Source organism: Microtus ochrogaster, chromosome 18 (genome assembly GCF_000317375.1).
Source record: "Microtus ochrogaster isolate Prairie Vole_2 chromosome 18, MicOch1.0, whole genome shotgun sequence".
NCBI lineage: Eukaryota > Metazoa > Chordata > Mammalia > Rodentia > Cricetidae > Microtus > Microtus ochrogaster.
This window is the reverse complement of record NC_022020.1, coordinates 63811737-63827693: the sequence shown is the minus strand read 5'-3', so window position 1 is coordinate 63827693 and position 15957 is coordinate 63811737. Positions and strand designations below refer to the sequence as shown.

Genomic DNA, 15957 nt, shown 5'->3' with positions numbered 1-15957 from the left:
TGAGTTCGAGACCAGCCTGGTCTACAAGAGCTAGTTCCAGGACAGGCTCCAAAACCACAGAGAAACCCTGTCTCGAAAAACCCAAAAAAAAAATACAGTGTCTGTGTAATTGTTTCGGGGCATAAGCTAGCCATGTAGGCGGCCAGGGTACTGGGGACGCAGCCCCACCGCTCCTATTACAACACTGGCTTCACCCCAGGTGGGGACCCTGGAAGAGGGGGGTGTATCAGGAAGAAATAGCCGTGCCTGATAACCCTAACTAGATGCTTACTTCTTTAAGACTACAACGGGTTTATCAGAGCAGTACTGGAAGTTTGCTTATGATCTCAAGTTCTGGTCATCCAGCAGAACCTCCCGCCTCTTCCTCAGTGCTGGGATTACAGCTGTGTACCACTGAGTCTCACTACATAGTCTTAAAATCACATGGATGAGCCAGCATTTCCTGACATTTGCATTAAACCTTTGTAGAGTGATTATTGGATGGTGGTCCTCAGAGCCACCCCACACACATACTGATGTCACAGCCACTTATATAGACTTAGGATTGGTGATTTCGGAACTGATTTGACGCTACTTTTGCCCATCTTCAGCGTGCCTGTTAGCAGAAGAGACATCTATTGATGAACTTTCCTCTCCTCAGCTTGAAACCCCCCCCCCCATTGGAATCTGTGCCTCCAGTTGATCAGCAAGCTCCGCACACGGCTGAGAAACTTGATGTTAGAGTGTCAGTCTTATACAGCTGCTAAACAGTACACAGCTGCGTAGTTTGCCAAGACATAAACATTGCTTCTGAGCCAAACTAGACCCTAGTCCTCATCTGTATGCTACAGATTGGTCCTTACTGGTGTTTCTTTTGACATCAGGCCACTCTAAGTCCCTGAAGGCGGCATGAAGAGGTTCTAAGCCAGACATCTTCGTGGTTTTCCTGCCCATTATTGTCATGATTTCTCCCAGGGTTGGCTGGCACCATACTTTTGAAGAATGAGGGAAGAAAAGATCACCCACTGCCTGGGTGGTATGACACAGCTGAGCCCTGATATGTGCACTTGGTGAGAGCAGACGTCATTGACTGGGTGCTTGACACTAGCTTGCTTTTGCTGAGACCGTGAAGCTAGGCAGAGAAGGTGGCTTGTGTGTTTAATAAAGACTTAGAAAAATGAGACACCTGTGGTTGTAGTTGTCACAGTTGTTTTGGTCAATTAGCAACTTCCAGTCATGCAACATCTGAGTTTGTTCCAAGATCTGTGTCTGGTTGAAGTGGAAGTGCTAGTGTCCACAGCATTTCATCCTCTTGGGTGGAAGAGGAGCTCTGCCGGGCAGGTGAAGGGAGGAAACTGAAGGTGTACAGTTCACACTGCTTGGTAGGCCGCCGTGTATAAGGTGTTGTCAGTGAGAGGCCGCCTAGTCTGTTCCTTAGACCTTCTCATGGCGCTAGAGCTCAGTAGGAACCTGGAGAATGATACTCGGTAGCAGTTTATAGGGCGAGGGATTCTCTATCGGTTTGCCACTTCGTGGTGTTTACCTGGATTACAGTTAGTGTGGTTGAAAGCACTGGTCATTCACCATCTGTCAGAGAAAACCTCTGAATTGCTTTGTCATAATGTCCTGATCCTCTCTGCAGGACTTGTTTGCTTGTTTCTGTTTTGTTTTTGTTTTTTTGGACAGGGTTTCTCTGTGTAACCTTGGCTCTCCTAGACCAAGCTGTAGACCTGGCTGGCCTGGAACTCTCAGAGATTGGTCTGCCTCTGCCTTCCCAAGTGCTGGGATTACTGGCTGCAGGACTTTTTAAAGTTCCCAAAGAGGTTTGAGCAGAGTGGGAGAGTGGATTGGAAGAGGGCGATAAGATCAAGTTGACTTTACTTTGCAGTAGAGCGAAACCATTGCAGACATTATCTATATTATATTATGTTGTGTTCCTGGTTTTGAAGGAACTCATCAGGTCTTTTTGGCTCTTGAGTTTTGTGTGCAGGCTTTTAAGTAGCTTGACGTGATCATTAACAGAGGTCTCTGAGGTGGGTAGGCTTTGAAGTGTGCCTACTTAGGACCAACACATTGGCTCTAAGACTTGTATGTGCACTGTGAAGTGAATCGCTAGCCCTGTGCTTTCTTTATTTCATTTTAGAAGAGATTAAACAAGGGTCTTCAGAGGTTAAGAGCACAGACTGCTCTTCAGAGGATCTGAGTTCCATTTCCAGCACCCTCATGGTAGCTCGCAACCTGTGACTCCAGTTCTTGGGAACCCAACACCTTCTCTGGCCTCTGCCAGCACCAGGCATATATATAATATACAAACATACATGCAGGCGAAATCCCCATACACAGTAAATAAATCTTTTAAAAAATGATTGAATGAAATCCTCATATTGATGTGGAGGAATAGATAAGTCATTTTCATATATTTTTTAAAATTATGCATAAATACTTATGTCATTGCCAAACATAACAAGTGATGTATATCCATTGTCTCAGGAAAAGTTCATTTTATTTGAGGGAGGACAAATAGAACAAATCAATTTTGAAATGTTTAGAAATACTTTAAAGATACACATCTTAAAGTTTATAAACTGAGATCTTAATGGATTTTTAAGTGTTATATATACACATAATTTTATTTAATTAAAAAACGAACTACTTATTTATTTTATTTAACTTTTTTTTTCACTTATTTTACATACGGACCTTAGGTTCCTCTCCCTCTTCTCCTCACGTCCCCTCCCACTCATCAATACCCCTTCTCCATCCACTCCTCCTCCAAACTTGAGTTATTTTTAAATTTATTTAATAATTTGTGCTTCATAGTAGTTTTTAAAAGTCTATTTTCACATGGCACATTAAATTGTGGATAATGTTGATCTCATTTACGCACTGTGTCCGTGTGTGCGTTAACTATGAACTGGTGGCAGGTGCACCCTGCAGCTTTGGAGCTTAAGGAGCATTGGTGGCTTTGTGCCGCTGCAAGCATTTAACCCTTGGCTGATGAAATTTTGAGACAAGTTTGCTGGTACATCTGTCCTTGGAGGTCTGTGTTCCTGCAGAGGTCATAGGACGAGTGGCAAATGGATGCAGCTTCTGTGCTTTTCGAGACTAGCAGTTCTGGACCAAGGAGGGGTGTCTTTGTGTCGTCAGAAGTCAATAGAGACGTTTTGAGCCTTAGCTGACCTTTAGGAGATTCTTAGATGGTTTGGAAAATTGGACTTCTTAATTTAGTCTTTCTCCAAATGTTTTAGACTGTTTTTTATAACTGCTGCCAAAGATTGACCCGTCGAATTGCTCCAGACTTTGTCCTGGCCCTATGTCTCCTAAGGCCCAGCACAGCTCTGGCTGCAAGTTGGCCACATATTCCCCATGTGGCACCTCCACCCCTACAGTGACTATAGAGTAAGAAGTGTGGGCTGGCACCCATTCATTAGGGGTGGGTGTCTCTAGAACACCGAGAGCACAAGTAAACTAGATGAGCCCAGATGGTGTAAACTCTGCTGACGTTGGTCTCATGTCTGTGTCTTGGCTTCCAGTCTGAGCCCTGGGACATTCTGGATCCTGTGACTGTGCTACAGGTGTTCTGTGCCCTGGGAAACAATTGAGCAGTGATATATGTATTATCTAGAGTGTCTGTAAACATGGTCGTGTATCCCAAGGCAAAAGCTGCCTTCTAGAATAAGATGGGCAAAGCCTTTTGATTCTAGTACAAAATGTTACGTGATCTACTCATACAGTGAGGATGTTAGGTTCACAGTGCCTGAAGTATAGGAGGCCAGACTGTGCACTACACGCACTGTACCCTCACTCTAGCTTCACAGCCTTGCTTGTCTGCTTTTGTCTTTGCTGCCTCTCTCCTCTTGCAGAGTGTCTGCAGAAGCACTCTTCACTTCCACGAGAGTTCACCGTCTGTGTTGGTGGAATTCTTTCTTCTGGTGCTTACTGTCTTTAACTCATAGCAGTTTGACTGTAAGCTTCCCTTCTCATCAGGTCCTTGAGAACAAGGCTGTGTAGTCCACTGTTTAGATTATGGCCATGTTTCTTTTGTGTATGAAGCTGAGCCTATTCCCAGAGGAATCTTTGCCAGTGGCTTTGATGTTGGGCCCATGCTCCACGGAAGACCAAACTGAACAGGTCACCCACCAAGGTGGTTGGCTTTGTTATCAGCTCTGTCCTCACAGCAGACTTCACTGTAACTTTACTCCTGTCCTGGATGGTAGCTCAGTGTGCCATGTGAAATGTCACATAGTTTCTAGACAGGCACAGGAGGCAGAGAACCAGGCTGACCGCACATAGGCTGGAGCGCAGGTGTCCTGTGTCTGAACTGGTATTAGTAAGGTAGGACTTGGGTGATCTGCTGCTGGTGGGGGGAGGAGGTTGTGCATCCCATGCTTCCTTGTGCTGCCTGTGTGCCATGTGGAAGATACTGACTTCTTACCCAAGTAGGATTTAGCAGCTGTGCTTATGGAAAATGCTGAGCTGGTCCTGATGTTTGTACAGAAAAATACAGGGAACCTCAAACAACCACTTGGAGAAAGAATAGTTGAGAGCTTTTGTTAACTGGTTTGGAGACTTATTTTAGAGCTACAATAATCAAGGTCCTGTTTAATTTTACTGTTGGGTTGTGAGGATTCTTCGTGCTAGATAGTAGCTCTTTGTTCAGACTGTGGTTAACTTCTGGGGCCTCCCTGACCAAAAACTCAGAGAGATCCTGCACCTGCCACTGGGCTTTGTGTTTAGCTGTTTTAATAAGTCAGGTTTGGTATAAGGAATGAGCCTTAAATCAAAGATCCTCTTTGTCTTGCTTTTTCTTGCCTATGGTATCCCACAGCGCAGTGGAAAAGACTCTACTGTCTCCACTGGGCTATGGTGTAGACCTCTGGGCCTATACCCAGCTCAGGGGAGCCCCTCTTTCAAACCTTATGCAAAAGGACAGGGATGGGTGCAGAGACCCTGTCCAGTGAGTCTGAACCTGTAACTGTGTGTCTTGGGTCTTGGCCTTCTACATCTTGTGAAGTACCAGGGAAGTGTCCTTTGTTGTTCCTGCGTGGCCGAGCTTTGGTCTAACGTTTGTCCTGCTCTTCTCTTTCTGAGCCCTGTGAGGGGGGCAGTGGAAAGTCTTCTCTGGCCAGGTCTCTGGGAGGGCCAAGGTCTCTGGCTTACAGTGTGATAGATCAGGCCCTTGGGAGCTTCTGCTAGTGACAGGCTAGACCAAGCAAGAAGCAGAGTGCTCTTGAGTGTAGAGCAGGGTGGGACCAGTTTTGGTTTCTGGAAGGTGAAGCTTCTGGAAACTGTTAATTTCATGACAAGAAGAAGCATGGGCCTGACAAGCACCCTACTGGGCCATATTTGAGAGATGTGAATTTGCTGGGTTATTAGAGTACAGCCTCTGTTCTTACAGTCCTGAGATTTGTCTATAGGAATCCCTCCCTGAGACAGTTGTGTGTGTGGAGAGAACAAGAAAAACAGTTTCTGTGTACATAAAATTAGGAAGTGGGCATGGTAGCGTATCCCAGTACTTGAGAGGCTGCTGTAAGAGGACGGAGAGTTCAAGGTCAGCATGGGGTACATGGTCAAATACTGTTTTAAAGGGAAACACACAAACAACTGGGGACATTGTGATAATTCTGTCAGAAAAATATGAGATGACTATGAGCCGGTCTAGACTGGGAATCATCTGTGGAAGGGAACAGGAATTAATTTTGGAATTATACCAGCATGTAGAGCTTTTGATGTGCTCCCTCCCAGATACATGAGAGGATCGTTTGCAGATAGTTATTGAGACCATCTGTCTGTCATGTCGTCTTTTGATTACACCACTGCAGCTCACTCTTGCTCTTGCCGTGTCCTGGCTAGAGTAACTAGAGAGTCAGCTGGAGCCAGCCTGAAGACTTGTTCCCATTCAGGTGCCCTTTCTCAAACCATGTGATACACTGAGAGATTTTTAAACATGCGTTTGTTAATGTTTGCCTCTATCTTGCAGAGCACTTCTGGTGAGATTGGAAGGATGCAGCCATCCTGTTGTTATGAAGGGCCTGTGTGCCGAATGTGGCCAGGACCTGACCCAGTGAGTACACATGGGGAGGGAGGCTCCAGAGTCTTTGGCTCTCAGGTGGTGAGCCCATGGGTACTGAGGGCAGTGGTGTGTAAGGCAGAATATAGGGTCCTGCTGCCTTTGCCCGGAATTGGGCCCAGGACCATGGTCAGTTTCCCAGGAAAGAATCCTTTTTGTTTTCAGCCTTCGCTGGCTGACTCCCTAGATTCTGCACGGTACTTCTCCTGTGTTTCTGAAAGGCATATGCTTTCTACATCTAGAGCACACCCCCTCCCCCATTCGGGGACACAGCTTTGACACCGAACCTGCTTTTCTAGTGCTCTGTATAGCAGACCACTGATGCTAAGTTATCTCTAATCATTCAACAGTATAGGTTGTGGGTGGCTGTCACTATTATTACTTGTTTTCATGTAACTGTGGTTGGTTTACATGGAGACTTGACTCTTGCACTGAGCCTGTGATTGGCATATCTGGCTGCAGGTGTGATCTAGAGCATGGATTCTCATGGTTTCCTATTTTTAAAGACAGGCAACATACACTATATGCACAAGAGTGTGCTAGGGTATGAGTGTTGGTCACCTCCTGCTGAAGGCATGCCACTCCCAGCTACATGTGCCCTCCGTACAGTTAACCAAATGCTCTTTCCACATTTCCAGGTTGCAGAGTCAAAATGGAAAACAACAGGTACCACTTTCTACAGCTACTGTCTCCATGGTTCACAGTGTGCCGGAGTTGATGGTGAGCTCTGAGGTGAGAAGAGGGGCAGCTGCTGGGCTCTTTAGGGGAACCCTGGAGCATTTTATAGGCACCCCCGTCTGGAATACTGCTTTCTAAGACTTGGAAGCTGCTATTTTTCTTTTCGTTCATTAACAACTGTGTCTATGTGGATGCTTTCAAGCCCCACAGCTCTTAGTTCTGTGTGCCAGTGACCTTGGTCTGCCAACACAGCAGCAGGGTGGCTTCAGTCCCCTTGAGCCAGACTTTCCTTAGAAATGTCCTGGTAGGCTGCTAATGTGGAGGCAGTCGTGGTGGCTGGGAACTTGTCTATGTGCTTTTCTTAATAAAACTGAATTTTGTTTTTAGCCCAAATATACATACTTTTGTCATTTTTCTCTCTTCCTTTTTGTCTTTAGCAAGCTGAAAAACTAGGAAGGGAAGATCAGCAACGACTACATCGAAACAGAAAACTGGTCCTCATGGTTGATTTGGATCAGACCCTGATTCATACGACTGAGCAGCACTGTCCCCAGATGTCCAACAAAGTGAGCGGTGCCTGCTTTTCCCATGGTAGCTCTCACAGCAGCCTAGACCCCACGATTCTATTTTAAAGTACATTATCTTGTTTTAAGTGAATTCCTGTGATCTCCTAGATATGGGAGACAGGCTCATCACATTGTGTGAGGCTCTCACTTGCTGTGGTCATCCAGGCTATAGAGTTCCAAGACCTGTAAAGACAGTGAGTGGAGACACAAGGAGAATGCTGTTAGGGACATGGTCTTGGAAAGAGCTGTTATGTGGAGTTCCTCATATCTGTGTGTCTAGAACAAGAGGACGTCTGGGTTTGTGTTGAAGAGAACCTAGGAGTCACCATGAGGAAATTGAGTTATCCAAGGTGACAAGGGAAGTGGCTAGGTGTGGAATCGCATTCAGGTTAAGCCTGAATAGGAAAGCAGTTACTTGCTGGCAAGTTCAGATTCAGCAGTGGAAAGCTTTTAGGGTTTATTAGAGAAAGATGGCATAAAGCCTGCAGTCATGCATATTATGAACAAGGAAGTCCTAGCTAGTGTCAGGCTGCTAGTTTTTAAAATACTAGCTGTTGGGCATGTGACACGTAGACGTTGGGTACCACTGCAGCTTTGTATGTGTCCTGCCGTGCCAGGCCTAGGTGTGAGAAGGTACTAGAAGCTGACCAGAGCCTAGGGTGTGGGTTGCCATAGAGTCAAATTCCTTTACATGAGTGCACTCTGTGGATATAATGGTGACAGGAGTAGTGGCCAGACAAGAGTGTGGGTAGTTTTGTGAAGATTAGCCTCCACGGCACAGCTTCTACAAGGGTTATATTAGTTATCTGTGTGTGTAGGGGGGATCTTACAGGACATTTACACTGTCCTGTGCACAGTATTTGCTGTGATAGAAGTTCTTACTGGATAGTATATCACTTCAGTTAGGGCACACAGGTGGGAGGAGCTTTGCTCTTGTGCATCTCGGCTTGTGTTGCTGTGGCTGTTTCTTGTATTGTTCCTTTGGAGTTACACATTTAAATTAGTTTAGTAAGGCAGCTTAAACCAGTTCTCACTTGTAGGGATCTGGAGAACTATGGTGTCTCACATCTGTATAGGGAAATGGTTCTCACCTTGTGGGTCATAGTCCCTTTGGAGGTTGCCTAAGACATGGATATTTACAGTATGATTCACAGCAGTAGCAAAATTGCAGTTATGAAGTAGCAAAAATAATTTTATGGTTGGAAGTCACCACAACATGGAGAACTCTAGTAAAGGGCTGCAAATCAGAAAGGCTGACAACACTGGTACAGGATGATTTAGGCAGAACTAGCACTGTACTAACTAATATCAATACTACCAAGATGCCTCTAGTCTATATCTAAGGTCACCTCTGGCCAGGGCCTGGGCCACTACTGAAAATAATTGTAGGCCTTGGGACTCAGCCTCTGAGTTCAGTTTCGGATGTCTGGACACTTGGGGAAGGGCTATTTATTCTTACCTGTACCATTATGGAGACTGACATTATAGCTGTGGGACTTCTTTCTGTTGAGACGGGGGAAAGCTGACTATAGAATCTCTCACTGTGTCTTTGACAGCTCAGTTTCACTATCCTGGTGTGTTTATATTAGAGCTAGTGAGTGTCTGTCCTAAGTAATTTACCTTTTTAATTGTTAAAGAAGTCAATAATTTTGCTGAGAAAATAATGGTAAATAGAAGTAAATGGATCATAGCTTTGTTTCCTAAGGAAAACATGCTTATCTACAAAATAATAACCTGCCTGCAAAGTGATCTAGAACACTAATTCATCACTCATGTATCTGAGTGAAGCTGTGTGTGAAGCCATTAGCAGCAGCTCAGGAACCACATGGCTATATGGAACAGTGGCTGCAGCTCTGTTGTTTGACCCATAAGAATACATGAAGCAGCAAAGAAATAGGCTGTAACGAGATAAGATAATGCCACAGATAAATACAAACTACCCTGAGGTGTGACTTGACTGGGTTCTCACCAACAGCCCTCATCAGGCTATCCTGGTTGTGGTTATCACAGGGAGTTAGTATGGTTGATCCTGAAGATTCAGAAGTGATTACTAGTTGGCAGATTGTGTATATGGTAAGGAGTGTCATGGACAGTAATAATTATGAGAGGTAGTTATTGCAGCTTGTTATTACAGTGGCTAGTTGTCATAGTTAGTGGCATTCATCATCGTGGACCTTCCCATGCCTTCCTCCTGCAGAATCTGGATCTCATGTGCCCTGTACAGACCCTCACCTGGCTTGTATGTGTGCAGACCCTTGCAAGGTCTCAGATGCCAGCTGGGCAGTTCTCCCTCATCCTCTTCTCTTGCCTGTTCTCCACAGGGCATCTTTCACTTCCAGCTGGGCCGAGGTGAGCCGATGCTGCACACCCGCCTGCGGCCTCACTGCAGGGACTTTTTGGAGAAGATCGCCAAGCTGTATGAGTTGCATGTTTTCACTTTTGGCAGCCGTTTGTACGCCCACACCATTGCAGGTCAGTCAAGCACAGTATATGGTCCACAAACGAATAGATGGCAAGTTGTTTCCTGTTTTCAAGTGCATTTTCTTCAAAACAAGGAAAGGTGCAGAAATTCAGGCTTAAGACCGGCGGTTGCGGTGGGAAAGTTGACTGGGACCATAGGTGAATGAAAAGGGAAAACTTCCATGGGTCTGTTTTTAAAGGTAGTTCCTTTAGCTGACTAAAGATGGCTTTGGAGCTCTGCTGTCCCACGTGTGTGCCAAATGCCATCATGAGTTACTTAAGAACTGAGTGACCTTTGCTTGTCCTGGTTGGACATGAGCTGCTGGCATTCTTGTCCATGGGCTCTTAGTGTGCAGTGGCCACCAGGTGGCACCACTGTCTGGGGAATGAGTTCTAGTATCGCCAGAACTGTACATTAGTCACTTCCTGAATCCCATGCCAGCAGACCCACAGCAGTTGCAGAACTTGTTCATGTGAGCACCTTAAAATTCAGAGTCTTGGGGCTAGGGAGATGGGTACAACTCTTCTTGAGCTAGCATGAAGACCCATGGCAGATCCCCAGCACCCACTAAAAATCAAAATGGCCAGTTGTTTTCTGAACTAGTAGGATCAGATACCCTGTTTCAAAACAAAACAGAAAACAACAAGGCAAAAAGTGATACAGGAAGTGATGTGGGAGTCTTCTGTTTTGTGTTGATTTCATTGGTTAAATAAAGGAACTGCCTTGGCCCTTTAATAGGACAGAAAATTAGGTAGGCGGAGTAAACAGAACAGAATGCTGGGAGAAAGAAGCCGAGTCAGGCAGTCTCCATGATTCTCCTCTCTGACACAGACGCAGGTTAAGATCTTTCCTGGTAAGCTACCACTTCGTGGTGCTACACAGTTTATTAGAAATGGGTTAATCAAGATGTGAGAATTAGCCAATAAGAGGCTAAAACTAATGGGCCAGGCTGTGTTTAAAAGAATACAGTTTCCATGTAATTATTTCGGGTAAAGCTAGCTGTGCAGAGCTGGGCTGGAACGCAGCCCACCGCTCCTTCTACAAGGAAGAAACCCAGTGTTGACTACTAGTCTCCGTACACACATGCATGGGTGAGTACATCCACCACACGTGCACACACACACTTCAAAGATACAGACTGATCTGTCTTTGTTGATGGAGTTGTTAGTTTATAATCTCCTTTTAGTCTCTAGTTTCTTTGTAGCCTGTGTTTTTAAATAGGCTTTGTTTTTCAGTCAGCTTCAGGTTCGCAGCCGAATTACAGAGATTTCCATGTCCACTCTCCCCTCCACAGACTCTGCCCCTACTGCACACACCCTACCTTAAACACATCTTGCCTCCCCATGGTCAGCAGCTCACACCAGGATGTGTGCTTTGACAGTCTGCACCGATGCTGTGTTTGTCACAAACATTGAACCCACATGTTAAAGCTGATTCCTGTTGTCCATGTCAGGGTTTTACGGTTGTTACTTCTGTGTACCTAGGACATAGGATTTAAAGATTGTATGATTGTGTAATAGGAAGGTAAGCCATCTCAGACCAATAAAGAACCCTGTGCTCTGCCTGCATATTCTAACCTTTAATCAACAAGGTGGTTATTAGGAGGTGGCCTTGGGAGGCTATGAAAGTGACCTCAGGGCACTAGCTTGTCCTTTCCACCCTTCAAAGGTATAATGAGATGGCACCATCAGCAAAACAACTACCACCTGTCCCTGGAGCTGCTGATGCCTTCATCTTGGTTTACAGCCTCCAAAACTGTGATGTGTAGATACCTGTTGGCTATAAATTACCCAGCCTGCAGTAGTCGGCTGTAGCAGCCCCGACAGCTAAGGCTCCCTATATAAAAGTAGATCCACACCCAAGTTTTGGCTTTCCCATTGAAACTTTGCCTCTCTAGGTGGTAATTAGTGACTCATGGGTAATAGTGATAATGGTGCAAGCTGTAGGCAGGTGACTTGGAGAGACACAGCAGAGTTTAATGAAGAAAACATCCCAGTTAAACGAGCACTTTGGTACTTTTAATTTTTAAGTTAAAGCTATTAGAAAAGTTAAAAATTAGAAAAATATTCATCACTATCATCATGCCCACATGTATTCCCTCCTCTCTTGCTGGGTGTGGGTGTGGGTGTGGGTGTGTTGGCATAGTCTTAGATAATTTGTCTAAGTTTACAAACACATTCAGGCCATGTTCTTCCCACATAAGATTCTTACATCCTTGTGGTTGTTAATAAATCTGTGTCACATAACTACCTAGTAATCTATTTCTTTTTGAACAGTTGCATTCATTTTGCTCTTTCTTCATAAGAAAAAGGTCCACTGAGCATTCAACATGAATAAACTTTTCTTGCTCTGGATTGGCTCCTGTGGGTGAGCACCTCAGCAGCTGTGCCTCCCGTCTATCTAGTAGCAACGTCAGTATTTCTTATTCGGGGCTCTTTTAGATCTCATCATAGTTATTTAGGACAGTAGAGCAGTGGTTCTCAACCTGAGGGTCGAAACCCCTTTGGGGGTGGAAGAACCCTTTCACAGGGGTCACATCTTAGATATCCTGCATATTAGATATTTACATCACTGTTCATAACAGTAGCAAAATTACAGTTATGAAGTAGCCATGTAACCAGTTTATAGTTGGGGATCACCACAACCTAAGGAACCTTATTAAAAGGTCACAGCATTCGGAAGGTTGAGAACCACTGGCCCAGAGCCACTCCTTGTAGATGTTTTACTGATCAGACCATATGGACACAGCAAGGACCAGAATGAAGGAGGATTAGAGACTGACTATGTCAGTACTGAGGAAGAGGACATTTGCTTAAGCAAAGTCACATCCTGGGTTTCACCTGGGTCACATGCTCATTAGTCCTTTTGACACTCAGTCACTGGGATACTATCAATAAAGCCCCAGTGATGAAGCTAAGAGAAGAATGGATGTCAGGCTGCTTCAGACCAGAAGCAGGAGAGTGTGGCTGCCTGCTGCTTTGATAGTGTCTGTACTGATGGTGCTATTGACAGTGCCACACATAGGAGCCAGCTAACAGCCCTGGCCTCTAGGGCTGCCAAAAACCAAGCCTGCTACTGTGAGTATTCCTGTGCTGGGCAAGCGCTTGAAGCCTTGGGCACCTATCCCTTTTCTAGCGGTGACTCTAGGGAAGAAGTCCAGTATCTAGTACACCCGAAGCATGTAGGACAGAATCACACAGCAATATCAAATAAAATTGTAGACAGTATCTTTGAAAACACAAGTGTCAAATTCTCCCAGGAACACTACAAGCCAGAGCCTAAGCACAACTGTGCACAGGGTATGACCTCTAATGGCGGTTATACCTGCGGGTCCTAAGTCCTTAGTGTGCTGCATGGTGCACATCAGCGTGACTGAACACTAACCACATTAGTGGGAGGTAGTTCAGCCTGTAGGAAGTGGGGTCTAGGGGGAAGCAATGAGATCGTTAGGGCAGTATCTTTAAGGGAATACTGGGATCGTGCTTCTCCTGTGCTGAATGTAGCACAATTGCGCATTACAGATTGCTTCAAGTTAATGTTACTGTAGACAGCAAATGTGTGTAAGAGAAGAGCAGACCCAAGTGACCAGGTCACAGTGTGGAGTGCTGTGTGCACAACATGATCTTCGTCCTTTCTATTTACAGGTTTTTTGGACCCCGAGAAGAAGCTTTTTTCTCATCGAATATTGTCTAGAGATGAATGTATTGACCCGTTTTCTAAAACAGGAAACCTTAGGTACGTATTTGGCTGAATTACTATGGGGACAGTTTACTATTCGGTTTCCTCTTTAAAATTTGAATTTTGAGCCAGGCAGTGGTGGTGCACGCCTTTAATCCCAGCCCTCAGGTGGCAGAGGCAGGTGGATCTTTTAGCTGAGGCCAGCCTGGTCTACAGAGCCAGCTGGAGTACAGCCAGGTGTACACAGAGAAATTCTGTCTTGGGGAAGAGAAAGAAAAAGGCCATACTTTCTAATCCTCCCCAGACAGTTCACCAACTAGGACCTAAACATTCAAATATAATATGTGATTGTATGGGGTCTTCTCATTCAAACTACCATAGACCCTTTCGGTACCCAGTCCTGAACCCTCCAGTCCTGTTCCCTCCTCTGCACCATAGTTACGCAATTACTCTGGTGGCTTTTGTTGCTGTCAGAAGTGTGGTGGCCATCTTCCCCTGCATGTTGGCTTGCTCTTGGCCTTTCACCCGTCTCTCTGCCTTCCATGTCTCCCTTCACCACTGGCCTAGGAGAATAGACCTTGAATTTCGGGCCTATGTAGAGGCCTGGCTAGAGCTCAGTATTGCAAAGACAGGAAGCAGTGACCACAAAGGTGCAGGTTTGGAAATAAGGCAAAGTAGCCTAGAGAAAGTGAGGGGCCTACAGGAAGCAGCAGTGTGACCTCAGCAGCTGTTAGAATATCACAGTTTTTTCACATGGCTTTCTGAGTTGAAGGATGAGGACACCAGTACCAGCATCTCAGAGTTATAATTTCACAGGAATTTGCCTGGTTATTCGTTCCACTAGTATGCAGAACCCAAGTTAAATAGCAGAAGTGTGGTGTCTTCCCTGTTTCCTTTTGTGTTCTTTTTACTTGTTTCCTGTCGTCTCTAAGCTTTTGTGACAGGGCTAGCGCTGCCTCAGTCCTCCTTAGAAAGCAGTGTTATATATGAAATTTTCACTTTGCTCAAGATAATTTCCCATTTCTACCAAGAAAGGACTGTGTCTGCCATTCTTATGTATCAGGTGGCGTTTGTTTCTGTAGTGTGTTTCTTTCCACCTGGGCCATGACAGTTTTGTGTGCCAGGTGAAGGGGTGTGGCTGATGCAGGCATCCTCTTCTAAAGTTTCATTTTCACATGGAGATGTCCAGAGAGAAGCCCGTGCGAGTTGTTATTAGCTGGAAGAGAATGTGGGGTGTTTAGGTGGAACAAGACCTCCCTTTTGCTAACATACAGGGAGCAAACTGAAAACAGGAGCTGTCATTGGTGACTCATCAACCTGCAAAGCTTCTGAAGGGACGGTTGCTAGACTCCAGTGCATCACCTGGACAGCACGCTGCCACCTGTGCTGTGCTCAGCGACAGCTGGAGGGCCACTCTAGGGGTGCCAGGTGAACTGTTGGCTCTATACCCTGGCTGTGTTTGTGAATGTGGTCTGACCTACTGGCTTACAAGAACTGAGTTTTCAGAGTTGTGTTCTGACCATGGTAAACTGAAGAATTTACCATTTTTCAAAGTTTTTTTTTTTAACGGAGGAGCCCTATCAGTGAAAGAAAAAATATTTAATATTTTAATGTTACTTTCTCTGGACAGAAGAAAAGTTTAAATTGTGACATAAGCAAAAGACCCTGTTATAGCTTGCTTCTTAAGGCATCTGTTGTCTGCTGTTAATATAGTCAAGAGTCGTAAACTGTTCTTTTTAGCAGAACAAAAGATTATTGTAAACTGTGGTTTTGCTTGTAGAAATCTCTTTCCCTGTGGAGACTCAATGGTTTGCATTATTGATGACCGAGAAGATGTCTGGAAGTTTGCCCCTAACCTCATAACTGTGAAGAAGTATATCTACTTTCCTGGCACAGGAGATGTAAATGCACCCCCTGGGGCCCGGGAATCTCAGACAAGAAAAAAAGGTGGGTGCTCTTCTTCTCAGTGTGAAATTAGTATTTTGATAAATATTTATCTCTTACTCTTTATTTCTATAAAGACTTACAAATTCAATATTCACTTTATTCTTTTTTTGCTTTTTATTTGTATTTCAATTTTCCTGTGGCAATTGGATTTATGTAATGAAAAGTGGGATATTTAAAAATAGGGCTGATGATACAGTTCCATGGTATACTGCTTCCTTCCACAAGTTCAGGGCCCCCAGTACTGGAGGAGGAAGTGGAGGCGCAGCAGGAGATACCATACATACTGTTCTAAGTTTTTGCTGACCGAGTAAAATTAAAGATGCTGTCTGAGTGTCCAGCTGTGGTGCTGCCGTGTTTCATCCCAGGTTCCCTTAAACAACACAACCTGTGGGTTATATATCTCACAGAGGAAATGCCCCACACCTCTTGTGAGATACAGTTGTTCCCCTTGTAAGACAGCCCCAAGCAGGGACTTGACTCGCTGTATTGCTTGGTTGGTTTCCTGCGTAGAAACTGTTAGGCACGTGTGAACCAGCGTGTCCAAAGGAAATTTACATTTCTTTATCCTTCCGTCCTTT

The 15957-nt window shown here is 45.0% G+C and overlaps 1 protein-coding gene across 4 annotated transcripts in view; it reads left to right on the top strand.

Moving 5' to 3' along the window:
- Positions 1 to 15957, top strand: part of Ctdp1 (CTD phosphatase subunit 1) — a 58508-nt gene that overhangs the window by 2852 nt on the left and 39699 nt on the right. For all 4 annotated transcript variants that reach the window (XM_013349627.2, XM_026783498.1, XM_026783499.1 and 1 more), the window contains exons 2-7: positions 5960 to 6043; positions 6688 to 6781; positions 7165 to 7293; positions 9615 to 9765; positions 13399 to 13489; positions 15213 to 15379. In XM_013349627.2, coding sequence (XP_013205081.1) covers positions 5960 to 6043; positions 6688 to 6781; positions 7165 to 7293; positions 9615 to 9765; positions 13399 to 13489; positions 15213 to 15379 — 716 coding nt within the window. The remainder of the gene's footprint in view (positions 1 to 5959; positions 6044 to 6687; positions 6782 to 7164; positions 7294 to 9614; positions 9766 to 13398; positions 13490 to 15212; positions 15380 to 15957) is intronic.